Below are 27,004 nucleotides of genomic sequence, written 5' to 3' on the forward strand. Positions count from 1 at the left end.
ATGGCCGCGCGCGGCCGGAACGCCCGGAACGGAACTGCCTGGCGGAACCTCCGGTGCGCGTGCCGAGTTTCTGGGGGAGGAAGGCGGGAGAGGACCGGCGCGCGGCGGTTCCCACGGCCGCTGTGAAGGCCATGGCCGTGGGTGTCCGGATGCTGCGGCTCTGTCGGGTCGTCCCCGGCGGCGGGGCTGGCTGGAGTGAGTTTCAGCGGCCGTGGGGTTGGGGGGCGAGGCCCTGAGAGTGGTGGCTGCCCCGATGGCGCTTCAGGCGGGTCGTGGGAGAGCGGAAGGAGGAGGATTTTGCAGTCCCCTGCCGTGGCTGCCGCCTACTTCCAACCTTCGGGGGGACAAATCTGGGGTCGCGGGGGTCACCAGGGGCCGGGGCCGCCACGGGACTTGGGGCGCTTTTGGGAAGAGCTCGCGTCTGGTGTAAACCTGTCGTTACCTCCCGGAGGAGCGGTGTTTGCCTCGCGAAATCTCTTGATTTGGGGTTTCGGCCCTGCCCGTGGGCGTGCTGGCACGGGACGTCCAGAGTGCTGGGGCTTGCTGCTCGCCGCCCAGGCCCCGTCTTTACCCCCCACCCCGCTGCCCCATGGCTCTGGTCTCGGACCCTGCTTCCTGGTTCCTCATTGCCCCGGCCTGTGAGTGCATATGGGAGCACGACCCTGGAAACTGGTGGGAAACAGACGTGAGCTCTTCCCTTGCATCTTTTTGGATTGATGTTAGGAAGTGGGTTAACGTGACCTCTGAGTGCATTTTCGGCAAATGGCTGTTTGCAATTCTGTCGCCTCCTGTTGTTAGAACGGCTTAGTGGTTGTGGAGTGGGGTATGCTGTCCGGAATCTATTATTCCCTTTCCCGGGCTTTCTTGCTTATCGTAACTTCCCCACAGGATGGATAGCAACATCTCCAGCTGCTCAGCTGTCTCCCCCGGAATTGACAGAAATGCGGAATGATCTCTTTAATAAAGAGAAAAACAGGCAGTTGTCGCTAACTCCCCGAACAGAGAAGATTGAAGTTAAGCATGTTGGGAAAACCGACCCTGGCGCTATCTTCGTGATGAATAAAAACGTTTCAACGCCCTATAGTTGCGCCATGCGTAAGTAGCATGATCAGGATGCTACGTGAGCGGTGTGGAAGAACTGCTGTATTTGCTCCCTTGAACTTGCTGATGGCCTGTTGGCTGTCTCCTTAGCTCCCCTGGGTACCATGGGCATTTCAAGGTGCTGCACAGGTTATCCTCAGGCTTGCTTGAAGCTGGCTGTATTTAGGCTACTAAACTTGTTTTCTGGCAGAAGAGGATCAGAGCAGAATATATTAACTATTTTCTTACTTCATTTAGTCAGTATTCAGATGTATTAGAAGCAGTCACTGTGCAGGTCTCATTGAAGAATTTCGATGTAAAGGACTTGCTGTGGCCTCAGATGACCAGCTTTCTGGGCCTTTTCCTTGGCAACTCTTTATAGCCGAACTTTTGTTGTTGCTTGCCACTTGCCTGCTGTGTGCTGTGTTTTTGTTTACGTGTCAGTGCACGTGTGGTATGTGTGTGAGTGAAAATGTGTATGGGGTGGATGTGATTGCAGTAAACATACTTGTTTATGTTTTAAGGGAAATAATTGTGCCCTGTGTGTGATTTGGTATTGAAACGAAGGAAACAGAGCCTTTATATTATCATTATTTTAATTTTTACTTATTTGAGAAACAGAGAAAGCTCCCATCTGCTGGTTCGCTCCCAATATCCACAGTGGCTTGAGGCCAGTCCTTTGCTGGAGCCAGGAGCTGGGAACTCAGTTGTGATCTCCCACATGGGTGGCGGTAATCCAGTTACTCGAGCCATGCCTGCTGTCTCCCAGGATCTACATTGGCAGGAAGCTGGAGTCAGGGGCCAAAGCTGGGAATTGGACAAAGGCTCTCTGATGAGGAAAGTGGGCATCCTAACTGCTAGGCTAAATGCCTGCTCCTATATATTATTTTTGATCAAAATGCTTGGATAGCAACTTTGATAGACTGGTAATATTTAAATTTAGAAAACAAAATAAAATAAAAATGTGACTAGCTGCATTGTTTAAACTTTTGGAAAACTCAGCAATGATTCCATTGAAGTAATTAATAACTTTAGATAGCAACTCATGCTGGTTTAAAGAGTATACACTCAAAATCTTCCTTTACCCTGGCCCTTGAATTAGTACTTAGATAATTGTTTTTTCAAATTTTTAAAAATTATTTATTTGTGAGAGAGAGAAAAAGAGAGAACAACTCCCAACCACTGGCCTGGCCCATTCTCCTCAAATGTCTGCAGCAGCCAACTGTGGGCCAGGCCAAAGACAAGAGCTGGGAATTTATTCCTGGTTTTCTACAGGGGTAGCAGGATCACTTGGGCCCTCATTAGGTTCTCATTACAGCCTCCCAGGATCTGCACCAGCTGGAAGTGGAGCCAGGCATTGAACCAAGGCACTGTTAACAGGTGTCCCAACTGATATGTTATCTGTGGGGCCAATTGCCCACCCTTCAACTGTTTCTTAAAGCTTTGTGCTGTGATAGCTACTGTCATTAAAACAAGGCTCAGGCACTTCCATAGCATTATATACATCACGTGTGGTGATGGAGATTCTGAACTACACTCAGTATGACCACTAAGACTTATTGTTATTCATACCATCAGTCATTCAGTAACCTTTCATTGAGAATCTATTATGTCCAAGGCCTGTTGTCAGACTCTGAACATCATTTTGTGTGAACAAAAACAGACAGCATCTTCTTATCTTTGTGGGCAGTGTAATTTAGTTGGATCATTTAATTTAGACCGTGTAGTTTGACTACTTTTATGATAGGTGTGTACTTGCAAAGCATTTAATCAGGGTTAGAGTTGCATTCTGAATTAATTGCCTTATATGTGAATTTGTGTTAATCATTAAAAACTGGTAACAGCAGTATTTAACTTGTAGAGTCATGTCTTGGAAGTAAGAGGTGGTTTGGGGGTACGACAGAAAACCAATCTGGGTTGGGCATTCAGCAAAGGGGTTAAGTTACTGCTTGGGACACTTGCATCCCATATTGAAATGCCTGGTTTGAGTTCTAATTCCATTTATGATTCCAGCATCCTGCTGATGGGTACCCTGGGGGACAGTAGGTAATGGTTAAGTAGTTAGGTCCCTCCCACCCATGTAGAACCGTCAAGTGGAATTCCAGGTTCCTGTGTTTGGTCTGGTACAGCCTTGGCTGTTGTGGGCAGTTGGGGAGTAAAGTCTCTCTGCTTTTCAAATAAAATAAAATTAATTAATGGAAAAAATCTGGAACAAATTTATGTTTGCATATATTACTGTGTTTTCCATTTTCTTCTAAGTTGTGTGTATGTCTATCTGAACTATATCCATTATGCTGCTCTATTTTTTTTTTATAAAGATTTATTTATGAGGGCTGGCTTTGTGGCGTAGTGGGTAAATCCTGCAGTGCCGGTATCCCACATGGGTGCTGGTTCAAGTCCTGGCTGCTCCACTTCCAATCCAGTTCCCTGCTAATGTGCCTGCGAAAACAGGGAAGATGGCCCAAATGCTTGGGCCCCTGTGTTGAAGTTGATTTCTTCTGAGAGGATTCGTTCTGAGAGGAGGAGCATGGTGAGGGCAAGAGACATGGAGTCACCACACAGACCCCAGGAGTTGGGTAAAAGCAGGCCTGAGGTGAGCAGGCACATTAGGCACATCAGTTGCTACAGCTGCTTGTATAGCCAAGGCAGCCAATCTGGTCAAGGGGTGGTCTATGCCCTAACCAATCACAGCCTGTTGCCAGGACGTTTCCAAAGCCGTCCAATCACAGCCTGTTGCCAGTCAGGCTCTGTTGCCAGGCAGTTCCTGAAACCATCCAATCACGGCCTGCTGTCAGTCAGGCTCTGTTGTCATGTGGTTTCTGAAGCCATCCAATCATGGCCTGTTGCCAGGCAGTTTCTGTTGTCAGTGGCCATCTTGGCATGACCTTCTCACCTCAGCAGCCATCTTGGCATGACCTTTTCACCTCAGTGACCATCTTGGCATGACCTTTTCACCTTCTCATTCCACGACACCCCTGAACCCATCTGGGAGATCTGGATGAAGCTCCTGGTTCCTGGCTTCGAATCTGCCCAGATCTGCCCAGCTCTAGCTGTTGTGGCCATTTGGGAAATGAAAGAGCAACAGAGGGAGGGAGAGACAGAGAGAAACATCTTCTATCCATTGGGTTATTCCCTAGCTAGCTGTTAATTGCCAGAGCTGGGTCAGTCTGTAGCCAGAAGCTAAGAGCTTCATCTGGGTCTCCCAAGTGTGTGGCAGGGGCCCAAACACTTGGGCCATCTTTTGCTGGGAACTAGATGGGAAGTGGAGCATCCAGGACACAAACTGGTGCCCATATGGTGATGGCTTTACCTGCTACTTTACCCTCTGGCCTCCATGATGCTGCTGTATTTAAGTGTAACTCTTAGAAAATTGTGTAATTAATAATTGATAAATTAATGTAAAACTATTTAGCCTTAATGATTTTAGTAAGTGGTTTCAGTAATTTTATTAGTAATCAATACTTTGATTCTTTGTTTTGAAGATTTGATTTTTTGTTTGAGAGGCAGAGCCACAGAGAGAGGGAAAGACGAGAGAGAGGTCTTCCATCTGCTGGTTCATTCCCCAAATGGCCGCGATGGTTAGAACTGGCCTAATCCAAAGCCAGGAGCTTATTCAGGGTCTCCCACGTGGGTACAGGGGCCCAAGTGCTTGGGACACCCTCCACTGCCTTCCTAGGCCACAGCAGAAAACTGAATTGGAAGAGGAGTAGCCAGGACTCAAAACAGGTGGAGACTTAGCCTACTACGGCGGCCACGTATTTTTTTTGTTATTGGTTGTGGATGTAATATGGAATACTCTTTTCTCTCAGAAGGTAATCTGTAGAATCTTGCCCTCACAGTTTTATTTCTTAAGATAGCACTTAAACATGTAGCTTTTCACTTAGAGTTTTGCTAGATTGAGATAATTAATCTATTTTAAATTCCTAGATTTGAGTGAGTGGTACTGCAGGAAGTCCATTCTGGCTCTTGTGGATGGACAACCTTGGGACATGTATAAGCCTTTGACCAAGTCCTGTGAAATTGAATTTCTTACTTTCAAAGACCGTGACCCAGGAGAAGTGAATAAGGTATTTCTGCTTCTACATACTCATTGCACTCCGCCCCCCATTCTTTCCTTTTTCTTTTTATTAAAACCTATCTTCTCTGAAGTGAAAGGTAGCCCAAAGTAAAGTGTTGTACCGTACCAGTCAATGTTTTACTTGTTAGATTAGGCATTTTCATAGTCCAAAAAAGTACCAGTGGCATCCGTTTTTCTGTGTTTTAAATTGAGAAAACTATTTAACATGTCTTTTACTTTCCTATCTTTGTTCAGCTTTCACATGTTGATAATTTTCTGTATTGTGCATGATTCAATTTCCAGTGCTGTTCAAATTCAGCTCTTGACCATCTTTTCTAGATGATTTCAATAATCTTTTCTTGAATTAAAACAATTATTTATGTATTTCACTTGAGAGGCAAGGAATGAGAGATAAGAGACCTCCTATCTGTTGCTTCACTTCCCAAATGCTGAGAAGCCAAGTTCTCCGTCTAGCTCTCTGTCTTGGGTTCCAGGGACCTGTGTGAGCTGTCACCTACTGTTTCCCCTGGTGCTCATTAGCAGGAAACTAGAGTCAGGAGTGGAGCTGAAACTCCAACTTAGGCTCTCTGATACTGGATGCTGTTATCCCAAATGGCACCTTAATCACTGCCCCAAATGCCTGAAATCCTGTTTGTCTCTTATGATTCAGTTGTAATGCCATCTGCTCTGTGGAACCTTTTTGGCAGAATGAGTCCCTCTTTCAGGTCTTGCGACATGTGCCTAGTATCTTTAGACATTTGTAACAGAAACTGATACAGATTTTCAGCTGTGTGAGATGCCCTTTTTTGGGTCTAGTCTTTGAATTATATACAGCAAGTGTTTGGCAAATATTTGTTGAAAGTGAAAAAATAAGAAAATGATAGCCATGATAATAGTAATAGCTAACATTGAGTGCTTATTATGTACCAGGCATAGTTCTAGGCATTTTCTGGTGTTAACTCAGTCCTTATAAAACCCCCACAAGTTAAACGCTGCTTTCCTCATTGCCGGATGAATAAACTGAGGCAAGGGAAGGTTCAGTGCTTGATCAAGTTTATTGCTTTAGGAAGTGGTGGGGCCCAGGTTTGAACCTCTGTGTTCAGCAGACTTTAAGACCATTTAAGTAGGGTAGGTGCAGAAGTACATTTTGCTATTTGCCTTCGAAACTTGTGTCTGTGCTTATTTTTACTGTTTGTTTTATGGTTGCATCAAATATACTCTGAATCAGTCTCTACCATACATGACCACATGTCCCAGTGTTGTAGTCTTGAGCTGTGGAGAACATATGAAAGTCAAGTGCCCGATCAGAGTAGTGCCAATAAAGGGAATTTGATGGGCAGTTATGGCACAGGACATGTGTCCTTTTGACTGATGAAGTCATTACATGGATGTTAAAGTAGACATGTCCATGATTCAAAATATGTGGATAAAATGAAAATCCAGTTAGTGGGGAGGCTGCTTTGCTGTAAATATGAGTGGCCTGAGTGATGTTAGCTAGAGGATGGGAGTAATTCTTAAAAGTTGAGTTTCTGTCTATTTTTAAATGATGTAAACAAGTATATTTTAATGTTTATTGCACTTCATCACAAGTTTATTAATGAGTTAATGTTATCCTGGGTAAAAAATAAAGTTACTATCAGATCTTATAACTGTCTGATTGGTAACCATTCAAGTGCTTGATGTCTCACACAGAAACATTGGTCACAGCTGAAGCTTCATTCTTCCCTGGGTTCTTACTTGGTAAAGGTAACATCATGGCCTAATGGTAACTGTTGTCACGTCCTAAAGATGGACAGATATTTGACAGATATTTCCAGGTCAAATGTTGAATGACATTTTACTATTCTAGAACCTTTTATGTCTCTCAGTATGCATTATGTTTGTGTGCTCATTTTCCTTAGGCTTATTGGCGATCTTGTGCCATGATGATGGGCTGTGTAATAGAGAGGGCGTTCAAAGATGAGTATGTGGTCAGCCTGGTGAGAGCTCCGGAAGTTCCTGGTAATGTTCACATTTGAATGTTATGCTTTTTGTGATCCTTGGATATTCAGTATCTATTTTTGATGATGTACAGAGGTTCATCCAACAAAAACCACTGTTATACATATGTTTCATTTATTATGGGTAACAATCTGTTTTATTATGAAGTACAAATTAGTCTGGAGGTCAATAATTAACATAATAGGATTAATGGAAAGTTTCTCTTGAATATGGACTTCATAGAGTTACACTGTCTCAGTGTTTATTTCGTACTACTTTAAACCTTTATTCCAAAATTAAATGTGTGGAGGAGAAGGAAATGGGAATATAAATAAATTCACTGCTGGAGACAGCTGTGTTTAGGTGGTGTGATTTCGCCAGAAATGACCATGATTCTGGAAAATGACACAGCTTTGGGTAGGTGGAAGGATGTCGATGATTTATAAGTTTGTGGAAACTAGGATTTTGAAGCAAACACTATTTATAGCAGGATTTTGTATGCTTTTCTTTCTTTTTTTTTTTCTTTTACAAAAAGAAGTATATGCACCAAAAATAATTGAAAGCTCAAGAGATGATTCTGAGAACAAAACACAAAAATGAAGATATTTAGGAGATACTATAAAAAAGTTCAACATTTCATGTCCTTTTAGTCATCCTTCTACTTAATATCTTGTTTTAGAATTCTTATACCTAGTAACGATTTGAAATCTCTGTAGTGATAGTATTCCTAAAGAAAACTTGAATGTTTGCAAAATATTGGTGATTTCAAGTTAACAAAACATACGTTAGTTTTTTTAGTGGGAAACTGATAGAATTGGAACAGGCCGCTGGGATAGTGGCAAGAGTTTCATAATTTGTAGAGATGGGAGAGCTGGCTAACCCTCTGTTTGATGGTGTAAATATCTAATTGTTGAATATTAGTAATTTTTTGTCCCAATTGATTTGACTTTGCTTTTTACTTTGGTTGGATTTACAGTGATCGCTGGAGCCTTCTGCTATGATGTCGTCTTGGATAAGAAACTTGATGAGTGGATGCCAACAAAAGTAAATATACTCTTAATGATCCCTACTTTAGTTTTTTGAGTGGGAAACTTTGATAGAATTGGAACAGGCAGCTGGGATAGTGGCAAGAGTTTCATAATTATAATTCATAATAATTATAATTCATAATTCATAAACATAGATCCCTACGTTAGTGCTGTTGAATGGTATTGCATATTAAGAACATTTCACAGAATCTCAGTCTCTTCTCCCCCCCGTTCTCCTCTCTCCCAACCTCTCTGGTTGTTTTTTCAGTATATTCAAGAAATAGCCTTATGGACGAGGGTATTCACGGTAGCATGATTTGTTATCTTAAAGCTTTATGTCCTGCATGAGTTTGCTTGAAGTGCTATGTATTCTTTAAGATAGTGGTTTTCAAGAGTACAGAATTTAAAATGTAGAACCTTTAGTTATCTTTGTTGTGGGGAGGCAGAGTGCCATACTTGTTTGGATCTCCAGAGCACAATTTGAAAACCACCATCCTAAGCCATTTTAGATTGTTGCTTATTGTGCAATTCCTGTATACACATGGGTCACATTGAGAACAGGAGTGAATTAAAGCATTAGGCTTTGACAAACCTAGCCCAAATAGCAGCAAACTGAACAGCAACAAACTAAGCTCTGTGTGACTTGTTGGCCTTCATAATGAGGGAGGGACTTGGTTAGTAAGAGGGCCCAGCTAATAAGTATGCTCTAGAAGAGGTGCTCAGTCAGTGGGGGTCCTGGTATTAACTAAAGCTCAAGCCTGGAGACTTAGTTATGGGAACAGGCAAATGTCTAATTCTTAATTAAACAAGACTATATGTAGTAGAGTTTGAGAGTCTGGAGATTAGCCAAGGGAGGCCATATAGCATAGCATTTTATCTGTTCCACTATGTACAATTTTTTTATATCTTAGTATCTCTGAAAATAGATGTAGCTTAGAATAGATGGCATCTAACAGTTGTAGTATTTTTACTTAGTGATGCATCTTAGATTTGGTGAAATCCTGTAATTCTTAGAAACAAAGGTTTTGGAGTCGAGGAAGATTCAACATTAAATTATTATTATTTTTTAAAATTTTTTAAAGATTTATTTTATTCAAAAGGCAGAGTTACAGAGAGATAGGGAGAGCCAGAGAGATCTTCCATCTGCTGGTTCATTCCCCAAATGGCCACAATGGCGAGAGCTGGGCTGGTCTGAAGCCAGGAGCCAGGAGCTTCTTCCAGGTCTCCCACATGGGTGCAGGGGCTCAAGCACTTGGGCCATCCTCTGCTGCTTTCCTAGGTCATAGCAGAGAGCTGGATCAGAAGTGGAGCAGCTGGGCCTCTAACCAGCTCTCATATGGGATGCCAGAAGTTCAGGCAGAGGCTTAACCTACTACACCACAGCACTGGCCCCTAAATTACTTCTTATACTCATTTAATCCTGCCCATATTGCTTAATTTTTGAGAGGGAGAGAAGAAGGAAACAGAAAGGAAGAATGAGAGAAAGGGAGAGGAAAAAGAGAGCAGGAGGCTAGGTTCAGGGAAGGGATTGGTTTTCTTGTGATCTGTGTGTTCTTGTCAATGTAGCTACCTTTTTGGGAATGTGCCCAACTTTAATCAGAGTCTTCACTGGAGAAAGTTAAGTAAAATCTAATGGATCAAGATTTAACTCTGTCATTGAAACTTGCTGCCTTTTGTTTTCATTTTTAAATGAAATTATTTCATTTAAATTTCTTAAAAAAAAAAAACAAATGTACTGGCTGATTACAGGCTCAGGGGTTTTGGTGGATGGTTTAGAGGAACTAGGGAAGAGTGAGGTTGAAGGAATGGTTATTTTTAACCATTAACATGAATTATTTTATATAGTAAATCAGGCCTTTAAGAATGGAGAGAAGTCGTTTCATGAAAAACACCCTGATAGGAAGTCTATGGAAAGAATTTTTTTTTTTTTTTTAACTTTTATTTAATGAATATAAATTTCCAAAGTATAGCTTGTGGGTTACAATGGCTTCCCCCCTCCCATAACTTCCCTCCCGCCCGCAACCCTCCCCCCTCCCGCTCCCTTTCCCCTTCCATTCATGTAAAGATTCATTTTCAATTCTCTTTGTATACAGAAGATCAATTTAGTATATATTAGGTAAAGGTTTCAACATTTTGCCCATATAGCAACATCGAGTGAAAAAACTACCATTGGATTACTAATTATAGCATTAAATAGCAATGTACAAGAATTTTATTGTAGAATTATTTCGTATAGTCATGCTTGATCTTTTCCATATTAGTAGTGATTCATGACATGAGAGTTCAAATACAATTTTTATTAAAAAGCTCATAAACTTAGTTAATGTGTTGTTAATCAGTCATTTTAATTGTGTAAAATTGACATTTTAATTAAAAATTTAAAAAATTGGTCATATACTGTATTTCATACAGGGCCAGTGATGACATTTTTAGTGAAATTTTCTGCAGTATGAAAACAGTATTTTTACCCATGCATTTAAGAAACAAGTTTTATTCATAGCATTAACATATTTTTATGTATTGCTGTTTATTAGCATTTCTACTTACTGCATCATAGCTTTAATAAACATTTATTTGGCCATATCATCTAGATGAAATATTTGCTAAAATTTCTTTATATTAATACAGGCTAATCGCCTGTTTTATAATTTGTAGAGTTAGAAGAATGTTTATCGTCTAAATAATCAATTATTGAAAATTGATAATTTCTGAACATTTGGTTTTGCTTTTTGTCTCACTTGGGATTCATCATTCTAAGTGTACAGTTTTATCTACCGATGGAGAGATGCTTTTGAGTAAATTATTATTAAAGGTTAACATTTTAATTTTTAAGGAGAACCTACGTTCCTTCACAAAAGATGTTCATGCTTTAATTTATAAAGACCTTCCATTTGAAACTCTAGAAGTTGAAGCAAAAGTTGCATTAGAAATATTTCAACATAACAAGTAAGTATTGGATTTCTTTAAAGTAAGAGTAAAGATCCTCAAATTGTTGTTAATGATGACAATTCAACTCATAGGAAAAACAATTAAATTATTTGTTTTTGTGATTAGCATGTATTTTAACATATGTACATGGAGTGAACTGATCAAATCAGGGAATTAGCATTTCCATTTTCTTATCTTCTTTGTTTGGAGGCTACCAGCTCCTCCCTTCCAGTTCCTCATGTACTATGTAGTCCATTATTGTGAACTGGAGTCACAGTGAACTTACTACTTCTCTCTGACAGTGTTCTGTTACCCATGATACAGCCTTTCTCTGTGATCTGTCCCTCAACTTTTCCCAACCTCTGATAATTGCTATTCTAAATTCAGACATGTGTTTGTCTTTTTGTTTCGAGCTTGTTTCACTGAGCACAATGACCCCAGTTCCATCCGTTTTGCCGAAAATATTGGGATTTCATTATTTTTGTTGTTTAATTTTACTGTTTTTTAAATTTTTTTTTTTAGTTATTTGAAAGGCAGAGTTATAGAGAGAGGAGGAGAGACAGAAAGAGAAAATGAGAGGGAAAGAGTTATCTGAGAGCCATCTGCTGGTTCACTCTCCAAATAGCTAAAATTGCCAGAGCTGGGCCAGGCCGAAGCCGGGAGCCTGTAGCTTCCGATCTCCCACGTGGGTGCAGGGGCCCAAGCACTTGAGCCATCCTCTTCTGCTTTCCCAGGCACATTAACAGGGAGCTGGATTGGAAGTGGAGCAACTGGGTGTTGAACTGATGCCCATTTGGGATGCTGGGGTTATAGGCAGAGGCTTAGCCTGCTGTGCCACGATGCTGGCCCCTGGATTTTGCTTTGAATATACATGTGACACCACTTCAATTTCTACTCAAAGATCTCATTTTCTGCCCCACCATTGACTTTTGTTCTTCTCATTGTTAATTTCATGGAGGAAAGTGTTCCTTGCTTATTTTATCACTTTGGTTTCTTTCTTCTTTAGCCAACCCTTTTCTTTCTGTCAGCATAGTGATACATTTCCCTTTTTTTTCCACTGTGGAGTGATGACATTTGTTAAACAACTGAATTATTTTGTGTACTTGGCAGCCTTCCCTGCCGTCCCTTCAGTCTTTACATGAAAAGGATAAGATTGAGAATGCTAGCTGAAAAGGATAAGATTGAGAAAGTAAGCCATTTGGAAGGGTGCAGACAGCTGAACTATAATGTTTACACAGCAGGGCTTCATCTTCTGCATGTGAATTATCCATTGGATGGGTTTTCTTTGTCACATTTTAAATCCTGCCTGGCTTCTCAATCCCCTTGCTCTCTGAGAGATCTTTCAGTTTGCATTTATCTACTACTTACGAGAACATAAAGTCAATGCTAATGTTAATCCAATAGAAAATAGAATTAATTAGAAAGGGAAATCTGTGCTGCCAAAAAATAACATGGGTACTGTAGACGGATGTAAGAATCTGCACCTGCACGTTGTTAAGGGTTACAGATTAGGATTATTTTAGGTATATAGGAATGGAATCACAAACTAATATGAGTAGTTTATCATAGATAAACTTGGATTAGTTCATGAGTGTCTCCTCAACCCATATTCTTGCTTGACGTTTCTCAGAGTGACATCTCGTAATATTCTAGAAGACTAATTAATATGCTGACAAGCTGTGTTCAGTTGAGTTTGGAGAACAGTGACATAGAACATTTACTAGTTGTATTTAGGATCTCTAAAGTAGATATAGAAAACAGTATTTTTCCAATGTATTGATCCATGGAAACCTTTTCTTGAAGCATTCTTATATCCTGGAACGAATGTACTTAGAAATGAGTAGTAATGTCCAGTTTTAATTAGAGTGCAAATGGTACTGTAGAACCAAGCTAGTTTTATAGCATTGATTCTATAAGAAAATTCCTTAGATTATTTTTGCGGAACAACACCCCAAATTAGTTGGAGGTGTTGCTATAGAACCCCCAAACCTGGGTCCACTTGCCTGACAAGCAGAAAGCCAATCACTGACATTGGAGTGGTGGAAGAAAATAGATATTTATTGCAAAGCACAGAGCAAGGAGCCAGGCAGCTATAGCTGAATTCCCGGGCTCCCTGAGGAGTTAGGGGTGAAGGTTCTCTTTTTTTCTTTTAGATTTATTTATTTATTTGAAAGAGTTAGAGAAAGTGAGTGCTTCCATCTGCTGGCTCACTTCCCAGATGGCAGCAATGGCCAAGGCTGGGCCAGGAGCTAGGACCTTCATCCAAGTCTCTCATGTGGGTGGCAGGGGCCCAAGAGCTTGGGCCATCTCCCACTGCTCTTTTCAGGCCATTAACTGGGAGTTGGATTGCAAGTGGAACATCCAGGACTCAAGCTGGTGCCCATGTGGGATGCTGGTGTTGCAGGCAGCAGCTTTACTCACTATGCCACAACGTGGGTCCTGAGGTGAAGGTTCTTATAGATTGGAATTGTGGCTGAGAGATGCAAGTTCAGCTTGTGTCTGAATTTCCGGTTGATCAGTGGTACTTGTGATCTTCCTTTGGTTGGTTGATGATATTAGTTCTTTTTTTTTTTTTTTTGACAGGCAGAGTGGACAGTGAGAGAGAGAGAGAAAGGTCTTCCTTTTGCCGTTGGTTCACCCTCCAGTGGCCGCTGTGGCTGGTGCGCTGTGGCCGGCGCACCGCGCTGATCCGAAGGCAGGAGCCAGGTGCTTCTCCTGGTCTCCCATGCGGGTGCAGGGCCCAAGCACTTGGGCCATCCTCCGCTGCACTCCCTGGCCACAGCAGAGAGCTGGCCTGGAAGAGGGGCAACCGGGACAGAATCCGGTGTGCTGGCGCCTCAAGGCAGAGGATTAGCCTATTGAGCCGTAGCGCCGGCCAATGATATTAGTTCTTTAAGGAATTTATGATGACCAGATGGACTTCATTCAGTTCATCTTGGGGATGGAGGTGGGGATTACATATAGGTGGTAGTTACTTTCAGACCTGGAATTTCCCTGCCAGGACCTGGAATTCCCCAAACAAAGCCCTTCAGATAGTACTGGCCAGCAGGGTTTTATCTATTAGAGAAGCTACTTCATGAGTCTGGTGATTAGAACTTTTTGGGGGGCAGGGAGCATTGTGGCGTAGCGGGTAAATCTACCACTGGCATCTTGCATGGACTACGGTTCAATTACTAGCTGTTTCACTACCAACCCAGTGCCCTGCTAATGTGTCTGGGAAAGTAGCCGAGAATGGCTCAAATGCTTGGGCCCCTGCACCCACATGAAACACCCAGAAGAAGCTCCTGACTTGTGGCTTTGGCCTGGCCCAGCTCTGATCCTTGCGACCATTTGGGGAGTGAACCAATGGATGGAAGATTTCTTTCTCTTTCTGACTCTCTAACTCTCTTAAGTGTTTGAAAAAAGAAAAAAAAAAAGTCTTAAAAAAATACATAAAACCTTGGGCTAGCTATGTCTCTCCCTCAATTCAGTGAATTCCTTTTGATACAGGACAGGCAAGGATACCTTGGGCTAAGGGAGACAGACAAGAGGCTGGGTCCTGCTGATACGTTATAGGGGTTTGAACTCTATCAGAATATATCAGGTCACCTTCTGTGCCAAAGATCTGTTGCATCTGCTGTCCAATAAAAATATAATAGGAGCTATCTGTATAATTTTAAAATTTTTGGTAGCTGCATTATAAGGTAACATTTCAGGGCTTGCACTGTGGTACACTAGGTTAATCCTCCGCCTGTGGCGCCGGCATCCTATATGGGCACTGGTTCTAGTCCTGGCTGCTCCTCTTCCCATCTAGCTCTCTGCTATGACCTGGGAAAGCAGTGGAGGATGGCCCAAGTGCTTGGACCCCTGCACCTGCATGGGAGACTGGGAAGAAGCACCTGGCTCCTGGGTTTGGATTGGCACCATTGTGCGGTTTGGGGAGTGAACCAACAGAAGGAAGATCTTTCTGTCTCTCCCTCTCACTGTCTGTAACTCTACCTCTCAAATAAATAAAATCTTTTTAAACAAAAAGTAACATTTCAAGTTAATTTTAATAATAGTTTTTAAACAATATATCTAAAATGTTATTTCAACATAGATGAATATTAGAACATATAAATATGGTATTTTATATTTTTCTTCATACTAAGCTTTCCAAATCTGGTATTCTATTCATATGCTCCATAGCTGGTACTGGGCAGTAACTCTTCCATTCCACGTATTTTGAGATTTCCCTTTCCCCCACTTACCTGTCAAAGTCTGAGAAGGGCTTCAGGGACCTTGGTAACTTAGTTGAGTGTGTGTTGGGGGGAAGGTTGAGAAGATAAGAGAGTTGAATCTTTGAAAATGGTTTAGTGAGGCTGCAATGTGGCATGGTGGGCTAAGCCTCTGCCTGTGGTGCTAGCATCCCATATGGGCACTGGTTCGAGTCCCAGCTGCTCTTCTCCCGATCCAGCTCTCTGCTGTGGCCTTGAGAAAGCAGTGGAGGATGGCTCAAGTGCTTGGTTCCCTGTACCCATGTTGGGGACCTGGAGGAAGCTCCTGGCTCTTGGCTTCAGATGGGCTCAGCTCTGGCTGTGGTGGCCATTTGGGGAGTGAGCCAGTGGATGGAGGACCTCTCTCTATCTCTCCTTCCACCTCTCTCTCTAACTCTGCCTCTCAAGTAAGTAAATAAAATCTTAAAAGAAAGAAAGAAAGAGAGAGACTAAGAAAGAAAGAGAAAGGAAGAAAGAAAGCGGTTTGGTGATTGGGCTTTTCTGCTGCAAATGGAATGTAGGAACTTTTAATGTCTGCCATCGCAGGGGCAGAACTATCTCTTAGAGGTTAGGAGGTACAGGTATTCAAGGGAATTGACTCCCTCAGTATGGGATAGGGGACACTGGCAGAAGGCATATGACAGTGGATGGTTTTGTATAAACCAGTGGTTCCCAACCTTGCTACATCATTAAGTGTGCACACTTACTATTTGCTTAGCACAAATCTGTTTAGACAAAGCTCTTAATAGCAAGTGCTAAAGTCATGATTGGAAGCCAGGTGGTACAATTCCTTCTGTGCTTTTAGCTCTTCTGACAGACTTGGGTAGAATTGAGAGAACTTTAGGCAGGAGACTTGACAGGACCTGGCAATGAATTGGTTGTAAGGGATATGGTGGTAGAAGGAGGAGTCAAGGAATTCTTCCAGCTTTTCATTCAGATACATGGATGAATGGTGATCTCATACTATGATAGGAAGTTCAGGAGGAAGAACAAGTCTGGGTGGGAAAAAGAGTGACTTATTCAGTTTGGAAAACTGGGGGTTTAACGTGCATGTTGAATATCTTGGTGTCCTAAAGGGTCTTGGGTATATAGTTTTGGGGCTCAGAAGAGATAGGTGGGTTAGAAGCAGAGATGTGGAAGATATAATTGCATACATGGTAACTAAGCTTGCAAATCAAGGAGCTCGGCCGGCACTGTGGCTTAACAGGCTAATCCTCCACCTTGCGGCGCCGGCACACCGGGTTCTAGTCCCGGGTGGGGCACCAGATTCTATCCCGGTTGCCCCTCTTCCAGGCCAGCTCTCTGCTATGGCCTGGGAAGGCAGTGGAGGATGGCCTAAGTCCTTGGGCCCTGCACCTGCATGGGAGACCAGGAGAAGCGCCTGGCTCCTGGCTTCGAATCAGCGAGATGTGCCGGCCGCAGCGACCATTGGAGGGTGAACCAATGGCAAAAAGGAAGACCTTTCTCTCTGTCTCTCTCTCTCTCACTATCCACTCTGCCTGTCAAAAAAAAAAAAAAAAATCAAGGAGCTAGTCTAGGTAGGGGGCTTAGAGTGACAAGAGAGTCTGGGACAGAATGCTTGAAGGGCAGAGAAAGGCAAGAATAGTCAGAGCAGTAGGGACTGCCACTGTAGTCATGGAAAGAGTACTTTAGAAGAGGAAGCGAAGGAGCACAGAAAAGTGTCCTTAGGTTGGCACCCAGCAGGTAGGAACCTGTGGCTTTGGAGAGACCAGTTTGGTGGATTCATGGGGGCTGTGACCTGATTGAAAGTGAGGCTGAAAGTATAAACCACACTCAAAATATGGCTGATGAGGGAGAGAAAGGGAAGTATCTTCAGACATCTTTATGCATATTTGGAATTCAAAATTTTTTCTTTGCTGCTTTTCAGGTACAAAATAGATTTCATAGAAGAAAAGGCATCTCAGAACCCTGAGAGAATAGTCAAGCTACACAGGTAAGTGAAAATACAAAAATTTGCTGCTATGCTGTTTGTTTTTTTTTTTTTTTTTTTTTTTTTTTTTTTTTTTGGACAAGCAGAGTTAGAGAGAAACAGAAAGGTCTTCCTTCCGTTGGTTCAGCCCCCAAATGGCCGCCACGGCCGGCACACTGCGCCGATCCGAAGCCAGGAGCCAGGTGCTTCCTCCTGGTCTCCCATGTGGGAAGGGTCCAAGCACTTGGGCCATCCTCCACTGCCTTCCCGGGCCACAGCAGAGAGCTAGACCAGAAGAGGAGCAACCGGGACAGAACCGGCACCCCAACTGGGACTAGAACGTGGGGTGCCGGTGCCGCAGGTGGAAGATGAGCCTAGTGAGCCATGGTGCCGGCCTACACTGATTTTGAGTAAAGCTTAGCTTTATTGATACTTGAATGAAGTGTGCATGGTTGAAATAGATTAATGTATACCTCATTTTGTTGTTATTATTACCTTGTTTTTTATTGTTTATTATTTTGATATGGTGAATGGAGGCTTTGAAGTTATCTTTAGACACAGTTGTGGTTTCTGTCTCTCATTTTGTTTATTTTGTTTTAAGAGTCAAAACCATTTTTTTTAAAGATTTATTTATGGGCTAGCATAGTGAGTAAAGTCACTCCCTGTGATGTGGGCATCCATATGGGCACAGATTTGAGTCCCCGCTGTGCTACTTCTGATCTAGTCCCCTGTTAATGGCTTGAGAAAAGCAGCGGAAGATGGCCCAAGTGTTTGGGCCCCTGCCGCCCATGTGGGCAACATGGAACCTGCTATACCACAACCCTGGCCCCCAAAATAATTTTTTAAAAATGTAGTATTATAGGGCGGGAACTGTGGTGTAGCAGGTAAAGCTACCATCTGCAGCACCAGCATCCAATATGGGTGCTGGTTTGAGTCCCGGCTGCTCCACTTCCAATACAGGTGCCTGCTAATGCGCCTCAGAAAGCAGCAGATGACCCTAGTCCTTGGGCCCCTGCACCCACGTGGAAGACCCAGATGAAGCTCCTGGCTCCTGGCTTTGGCCTGGCCCAGCCCTGACCATTGCGGCCATTTGGGGAGTGACCAGTAGATAGAAGATCGATCTCTTTCTCTTTTTCTCTCTTTCTCTTCCTCTTCTCTGTAACTCTGCCTTTCAAATAAATAAATAAATCTTTTAAAAATATAATATATACATATTTCTTAAAGATTTTTTAAATTTTATTTGAAAGTCAGAGTTAGAGAGAGACAGACAGACAGACAGATCTTACATCTGCTAGTTTAATCCCCAGATGACTGCAGTGGCCAGGGCTGGGCTCCATGGGTGGCAGGGGCCCAAACTCTTGGGCCACCTTCCATTGGTTTCCCAGGCACCTTAGCAAGGAGCTGGATCGGAAGTGGAGCAGCTGGCACTTGAATTGGTGGTAATAAGGGATGCCAGCACAGGTATCAGTGGCTTTAACCACTGCGCCACAATGCTGGCCCCTAAAAATGCAATTTTTAAGAGTTCATTTTGAAATTGAGTAAGATGACAGTTATATGGGTACAGAAACAGGAATGCTAACTAGTTACACCTTAACAACTGCAGTGTGCTTTATGGTATGTGAATGAGAAAGGTGCACTGCTTGTGTCGACATTCTTCCCTGGAGAGTAGTCCCAAGAAAGTGCGTTGTGTGGAAGACACTGCATGGGCTGGGTTGCTTTTCTGACCCTCATTTCCTTGATTTGGAATTGACTTTTTTAGCAATTGTTCTGTTTCTGGACACAATGTTTAATTCTAAATTCTATTGCCATTGGTTATTGTAAAGTTGTAGGTTATCAGTTTCTGAATCTGCTTGATAACATGATGTATTTTGTGACTCTTAAAATCCTTTCAATTTATATCAGTGCTAAATAAGAAAAAGATTCATTTTATTTCATTTTGTGTGTGTGTGTGTGTTTAGCATCTTACTTGAGAATGCTCTGGCCAGGGTTATTAGAGCCTGAATTCAGCCATATAGAATGTTTTGGTTGGAGATGTGGCAACAAAGAGAATAAATAGATTTCTTTTTCAAACTCTTTTAATCACTTGATGTTGAGGTTTCCTTTTTTATTTTTAAAACCGTATCAGAATAGGTGACTTCATTGATGTGAGTGAGGGTCCTCTTATTCCACGAACCAGCATTTGTTTCCAGTATGAAGTGTCAGCGGTTCACAACCTTCACCCCACCCAGCCAAGTCTCGTGCGAAGATTCCAGGGTCTCTCTTTACCTGTTCACTTACGAGTAAGTAAAGTATAAAGTTCCAGGACTTTCAGTTTGGGTCTGACTATGATTCTGGGCTTGATTTTATACCAGTTTGAAGGCCATCATGTTTATTTTCCTTATGTTGTTATGATACTAATAGTTTTAAAACTTTGAGTTTATGATTAAAAACAGATTCTCCTGGGGTGCTGAACAGATAATTTACAGAAGAAGCATTAGTTGAAATAATTAAATTGAATTGAGATGGTAGTTACAATTTTTTCAAAGTAGCCTAAGTGAGGGTGCAGTGAGCAAGTATTGGAGAGCATATTGGCAAACCCCTTCTGGAATGCTTTTTGGATTAGCACTTGGCAGGCTCTTCTCCCTCATTTTAATGATCTCTTTATGGACACAGAGCCCAAGTGCTCCCATCCGTTGCTAATCCTTTTTTCATTTAAACTTTGATTTTGAGATAATTGCAGTTTTAAGAAGTAATACAGGCCCCCATGGACCTTTACCCAGTTTCCCCGATGGTAACATCTTGCAAAATTAAAACACTATTGCAGCCGGGGGTTGGCGCTGACACAGTGAGGACAGAGAACAATGCTTTCGCCGCAGGTATCCCTCATGTTGGCCTTTTGTAGCCACACTCACTGCACTGCCCTCTGCTGCGCACTGCCCTCCCACCTCATTACACAGGACAAACACTCAGTTTCCCTCTATTTCTATAATTTTGTCATTTTGAGAATGATAGATGAATGGGATCAAACAGTGTGTCGTTTTTGGAACTGGCATTTTTTGCTCAGGATAGTTTTCTGGGGATTCAGGTTGTTGCATGAATCAGTGTTTCATTCGTTTTTATTGCTGAGTAGTATTCCTTAATATGACTTTACCACAGTTCATTTACCTGTCACCAGATGAAGGACATCTGGGTTGTTTCAGTTCTTAGCTATTGAGAGTAAAGCTGCTATGAATTTGAGTACAGGTTTTTGTGAATATACATTTTTTTTCCATTTTTCTGGGTTAAATGCCCAGGAATGTGATTGCTGGGTTATAAGTCAGGTGTATGTTTAGGTTTTAAAGAAGCTTCCAGACTGGGTTCTAGATTGTACCATTATATAATTCCATCAGTGATGTATGAGTAATTGGTTTTTCACATCTTCGCTAACATTTGATGTTGTCCTTATTTTACATTTTAGCCATTTGGACAGGATTGTCGTGATTTCTCATTGTAGCTTTAATTTGCATTTCCCTTGTGGCCAGTGGTGCTGAACATCTTTTCATATACCGAAATGTCTTTCATGTCTTTTTGCTTGTGTTATAATTAGATTATTTACTTTTTTTACATTTGTTCTTGTAGAGTTCTTACATGTTGCAAAAACCTTTGTTACATATGTGGTTTGCATATGTAGTTGTGGTTTTTCTGTAGCTTGTCTTTCCGTCCTTTTAACGGCCTTTTGAGAGCAGAGGTTTTTAAATTTTGTGAAGTCTAGTTTATGTTTTTCTTTAAAAAATTTTTTTAAAGATTTATTTATTTGGGGCTGGTGTTTTGTAGCAGGTAAAGCTGCCACCTGCAATGCTGGCATCCCATATGGGTACTGCTTTGAGTTCTGGCTGCCCAACTTCCAATCCAACTCCTTGCTTATTGTCTGGCAAAGGCAGCATTAGATGGCCCAGGCTTTGGGCTGCTGCTACCCACATGGCAGACCCAGTTGAAGCTGTTGGCTCCTGACTTCAGCCTTATTTATTTGAAAGGTAGAGAGTTACAGATGGGCTGGGGAGAGAGGGAGAGGGAGAGGGAGAGGGAGAGGGAGAGGGAGAGAGAGAGAGAGAGAGAGAGAGAAAGAGATATATTTACTGGTTCACTTCCCAAATGGCCACAGTGGCTGGGATGGGCTAGGTCAAAGCTTGGAGCCTGGAGCTCCATCTGCATCTCCCATGTGGGTGGCAGGGTCCAAGTACTTGGACTATCTTCTTAGCAGGGAGCTGGATTGAAAGTGGAGTAGGCAAAGCTTGAAACAGCATGCATATGGGATGCCAGCATTGTAGACAGTAACTTAACCCTCTGTACCACAATGCTGGATCCCCAACTTTTATAGATCATATTGTTTGTGTCTAGTTAGAACTCTTTACCTAGTCCTAGAACCCAAAGTCTTTTTTTGTTGTTGTTGTTTTTTAACATATAGTTTGGCACATAAATCTGTGGTCCACCTTGAGTTAATTTTTTTTTTATAAAATGTGAGATTTATACATTTTTCTTTGCTTATAGATATAAAATTGCTCTAAAATCAGTTGTTGGAGATACATACCACTTCATTCCAGTTTGAATGGTTATTAATTATTACAAAGACAAAACAGCAAGTGCTGGCAGGGCTGTAGAGAAAGAGAAACTTTTATATACTGTTGGAGCAGATGTAAATTAGTACAGCCTTTATGGAAAATACTGTAGATACTCCTCAAAAAACTAAAATCGAACTACCTTATGATCCAACAATCCCACTACTGGGTATATATCCAAAGGAAATGAAATCAATATGTCAAAGAGATAGCTGTATTCCTATATTTATTACAGCACTGTTCATAATAATCAGGATATGACATCAACCTGTGTCCATCAACAGATGAATGAATAAAGAAAATGCAGTTTTATATATATATAGTAGAAAACCTTTTAGCCATACAAAGGCATGAAACCATGTCGTTTTTGACAACATGAATGGATCTGGAGGACATTATTATAAGTGAAATAAGTCATGCACAGAAAGACTTTATGCACAGAAAGTACTTTATGATCTCACTCATAAGTGAAATCTAAGCAAACTGATCTCATAGAAGTTGAGGGTAGAATAGTGGTTACCAGACCCTGGAGAGAGTAGGAGGAAGGGGTTGGAAAGAGGTTGATCAAGGAGGAATAAGTTCTGGTGCTCTAGGGCACAGCAGGGTGAATTTAATTAACAATTATCCATTATATATCTGAAAAATACTTAGAAGAGAGGATTTTGAATGTACTCACCTTAAAGAAATGATGAAAGTTGAAGGAGATGGAGATACTAATTATCCTAAATTGATCTTGAAGGTAAACATGAGTGAAAACATCACACTGGACTTCATAAATATGCATAAATATTATGTGTACATTAAAAAAATTTTAAAAACCTAATGTGATCATTATGCATTTTGTACATTTTTCAATAATGCATTTTGATAATCCTCTGCTCTGTAAGATTAAGGAAATTAGTTCTATAAATTTATTATTGTCTTCATTAGTTTCTACTTATTTTTACGGTAAGTGTGTTAATCCTCTGAGTCTGCCATTTTGTTGTGAAGATGTCACAGTTAGTTCCTAATGAATCTCTCCTTGTGTTTGCCTGTCAGGCAGAGTTAGAGAGACAGAGAGAAAGGTCTTCCTTTTCTGTTGGTTCAGCCCCCAAATGGCCACCACGGCTGGTGTGCTGTGCTTATCCAAAGCCAGGAGCCAGGTGCTTCCTCCTGGTCTCCCATGCGGGTGCAGAGTCCAAGCACTTCGGCCATCCTCCACTGCCTTCCCAGGCCACAGCAGAGAGCTGGACTGGAAGAGGAGCAGCCGGGACAGAACCGGCACCCCAACCGGGACTAGAACTCGGTATGTCGGTGCCGCAGGCGGAGGATTAGCCTATTGAGCTGTGGTGCGGGCCTTGCTTGTGATTTGAAGAATAACCTCTAGGTTGTCGAAATTGGCTATTTTAGGTAATATCTAATCACAATCTATGGTAAAATGGGCAGATTTTTACTTACCATTAAAGAATTCTTTCTACGACAGAAATGATTAAGAGGAACAACAAGAAGGACTGGTTGCCGTCTTTTTTTCCTCAAAAGTGAAACAAAAGAGCTGCTCTATAGACTGCCATTTTCCCCTGCTTTGTTCATTTTTGCAACTACTTAGACATATTGGTACTGTGAAGATTTTTATTAATTGATTTTGTTAATTTTTATTTCCTACAAATGATATGTAAAGACCTAGTTCCTTTTATTTTGACTTTACTACTTAAATTCATAGCAAGTCCTTTTTTTCAGGCACATTTTACAATATGGGATAAGTTATTGGAACGATCTCGGAAATTGGTAAGTGTTTTTGACAACTAATGAGTATTTTGTAAAGAAATTTTCTTTGAAATTAAGCAACAACAACCAAAGGGAAAAAAAAAAAGGAAATAAAGAAATAAAAGTAGTAAGTTGTCTTCATAGCCAAAGCAGTATTGCTATTGTTCACTCCAGTGGTATTTTGGCAAGAGTAAAGTTGTAATTTGGCATTTCTGTTTTGATTTTATTTGTTAATATAATGGAATATAGAACTTGAAGAATATTACTATAATATAATAATTCCTAGTAGTTGTAATGTGTTAGGTCTTAATGATCATTTTTTGTAAACTTAATGAATACTTAAAGGTCTGACTTGTCAAATCTATTTTTTAAGATATATTTATTTGAAAGATAGTGACAGATGGAGGGAGGAAGGGAGGAAGAGAGAGAGAGAGAGAGAGAGAGAGAGAGAGAGAGAGATTGATTTTCCAATTGTTGATTCATTGTCCAAGTTAACCAGAGTGGGGCAGGCTGAAGCCAGGAGCCTGGGATTCCATTCAGCTTTTCCAGGCACATTGGTAGGGAACTAGATTGGAAACAGGCAGCCAGGATTTGAACTGGTGCTCTGATATGGGGTGCCAGAGTCCAAAGCAGTGGTTCAACCTATTGTGCCACAGCATCAGCCTGTCAGATATATTTTAAAGCTCTCTTATGTGATGTGCAAATGTCTTAAAAAATCAGATTGCAATATTTATGTGTCTGTTTATTCTGTGTCATTAGGATTAAGAATTTACAAGTAGGAGTGATTATATTTCTCAGCTACAACTATCTCCACTTTTTAAAAAAAAATTTATTTATTTATTTGAAAGGTAGAGTTACAAAGAAAGAGAGGAATAGAGACAGACATCTTCCATCTGCTGGTTCACTCCTCAAATGGCCACAATGGCTAAGGCTGGACCTGGCCAAAGCCAAGAGCCAGGAGCTTCTTCCAGGTCTTCCATGTGAGTGTAGGGGCCCAGGGTCTTGGACCATCTTCCACTGCTTTCCCAGGCACATTAGTAGAGAGAAGGATGGAAGTGGAGCAACTGGGACTTGAACCAGCACCTAGATGGGATGCCAGCACTGCAGGCCATGGCTTAACCTGCTGTGCCACAGTGCAAGCCCCTTCCATTTTTTATTTATAGATTAAATGTTCCTCTTTTGTTATGTTATCTTGTAGCTGTTCTGTGCAGTCTGGCTTCATGAGCCCTCCCTACTTACCCTGGTATCCCGTTACGCTACATCCCATTACACTACACGACACATACTTGCTAGTCAAACTTGCAAGCTTTCTGAGCAGCACACATCACATTTATTTTCCAGTTTGCCTATTTTTTATGATAGTTTTTTTTTCTATACTGTTTCTCATTCTTCCTGTCTGTTTACCTCTTGCTCATTCTTTAGCACCTTTTTCACTTTCTTTAGGAAACATTCCGAGAGTAGCTTCCTAACAGTGATCTCTCAATATAATTTCTTGCTTCACTGTATCCTCTCCATCCTGTTATGTGACTGTTTTCTTTGCCAGTACATTTACCAGTAATCTGTTAACCCATTCAGGGTTTGTTACATTTGGATAAGCCCACATTTGGGACACATTATCACTGGAGGAGAGGGGATTCTCAAAAATATTTATTGATAATTTTTATAATTATATTTAAGGGAAGTATTTAGTAGTACATTTATAGGTATTGTTTAGGGATTTAACAATATGTTCTTATATAAAGATTATGCTGTTTGCTTTTTCCCAAGAGAAGAAAGTGTATTTGAATGTGTGGAATAACTGTCTTTTTTGGTTGGTCACAATGATCATTTTAGATTAAGAAACTCACCAAGAAACAACTAAGAAATGGCTTGGGAGCCTCAGAAGCAATAACTGAACCTTTGAAGGCAAATGCACAAAAATGGTAGACCCAGTGATTGAATATCTGCTAAAATCGATCAGTAGATGTTTTTGAAACATTTATCCTGGTTGAATTGCTTTCTTGTGTCCTTTTTGCTTATCCAAAAGGAATAAACACAAGATTCAATGGTTAAACTATAATTATTAGAGAATATTATGTGCCACGTGGTGTTACATTCTAGAGATACAAAAATGAACAAAACATACCTACTGCTTCAAGGAATTAATGGGGTAACTGTACTTCTAAGCAGACTGTCCAGGTATACATGTGGATCTCTGGCATACAGAAGAAAAGGACCCAAACAAGCTAGGAGAGTTGGTTAAGAAAGATATCCAGGGGATTGATATTGTGGCAAAATGAGTAAAAGCTACTACTACCTGTGACACCGGCATCCCATATAGGCATCAGTCTGAGCCCAACTGCTCCACTATAGATGATCCTACTAAGGGCCTGGAAAAAGCAGTGGAAGATGGCCTAAGTGTTTGGGACCCTGTCACTCACTTGGGTGACCTAGATGAAGTTCCTGGCTCCTGGCTTCGACCTGGCCCAGTGCTGACCATTGTGGCCACCTGGGGAGTGAATCAGTGGATTGAAGATCGATTCTCTCTCTCCCTCTCTCTCTCTCTTGCTCACTCTCTGTAACTCTGGCTTTGAAATGCATAAATAAATCTTTAATGAAAAAGAAAACAAGGATATCCAGGAATTAGAGTCTCTTAATCAGATTTTAAAGGATTGTTGAAATTGGGCTGGACTCTGACCTCAGAATCAGCCCTTAGGGTATTCTGGTCTGGCTGAAAAGCCCATGAGAGCATTTCAGGCATGGACAGCCAAGACACTGAAAAAGAAGTGTAGCTATAAGGCAGATTATTGTTTAGAGTGGAATTGTTGTACTTTACTTGATAACTTATATTGGTAACTTGCCTTTTAAGTCTGTCTTTTTCTACTTAAGTTTTTACAGTAGTTACTGGGAAAAGACAAAGTGCCATGCTAATAAGAACTGTGGAAGGATTTAAAATGGTGGGTGAAGGATGAAACTGAAAGTGTTTATTAGAAAAGTAAAACCGTTCATGTTTTTACAGGTAACTGCAAATCAGTCTAAACGGACAGAGGAAAATGTGACTACCCAGTAACTTCCTGAAGTTTAAATATGTACAGCAAGTGAAAATAAAAGTTTTTAATATAATGTTTGTGTGTGCTTTTTCTCCTCAAACATTGATAGTGATCTTTCCTTTTTCTTTGTCTAATGAATAAAACCACTTATGTTGCCCACAATAAAAATTTCATAGAAAAACAACAAACTCCCCATCTGTCCACAGATGCTGCAGTACTGTGGCAGGTTTCCTCTGATCTTTCTTATGTATAAACATAGATGTACAAATAAAAATAAAAATGTAATTTTTTAAAAAATATAAATAGGATCTTATTATACTTGTTTGCATTTTTTACCATTTTAAGCAGTGGTGCAGTAAACATTCCTTATGCAAAAGAGCAAGTGTTTGTAGATAGAATGATATTAACTGAGTATTTATT

General features: G+C 41.2%; 1 protein-coding gene across 1 annotated transcript; it reads left to right on the forward strand.

Annotated features, from left to right (window-relative positions):
* On the forward strand, window positions 1-26,854 carry MRPL39 (mitochondrial ribosomal protein L39). Its single transcript, XM_062180084.1, has 11 exons — window positions 1-36; window positions 84-195; window positions 889-1,095; window positions 5,008-5,147; window positions 7,039-7,138; window positions 8,094-8,161; window positions 10,979-11,091; window positions 17,197-17,262; window positions 19,364-19,517; window positions 23,529-23,576; window positions 26,554-26,854. The coding sequence occupies exons 1-11, from the start codon at window positions 1-3 to the stop codon at window positions 26,602-26,604; spliced, it is 1,095 nt and encodes a 364-aa protein (XP_062036068.1). The 3' UTR covers window positions 26,605-26,854.
* Window positions 26,855-27,004: the final 150 nt, after the last annotated feature.

This window comes from Lepus europaeus, chromosome 2 (assembly GCF_033115175.1).
Source record: "Lepus europaeus isolate LE1 chromosome 2, mLepTim1.pri, whole genome shotgun sequence".
Classification (NCBI taxonomy): domain Eukaryota; kingdom Metazoa; phylum Chordata; class Mammalia; order Lagomorpha; family Leporidae; genus Lepus; species Lepus europaeus.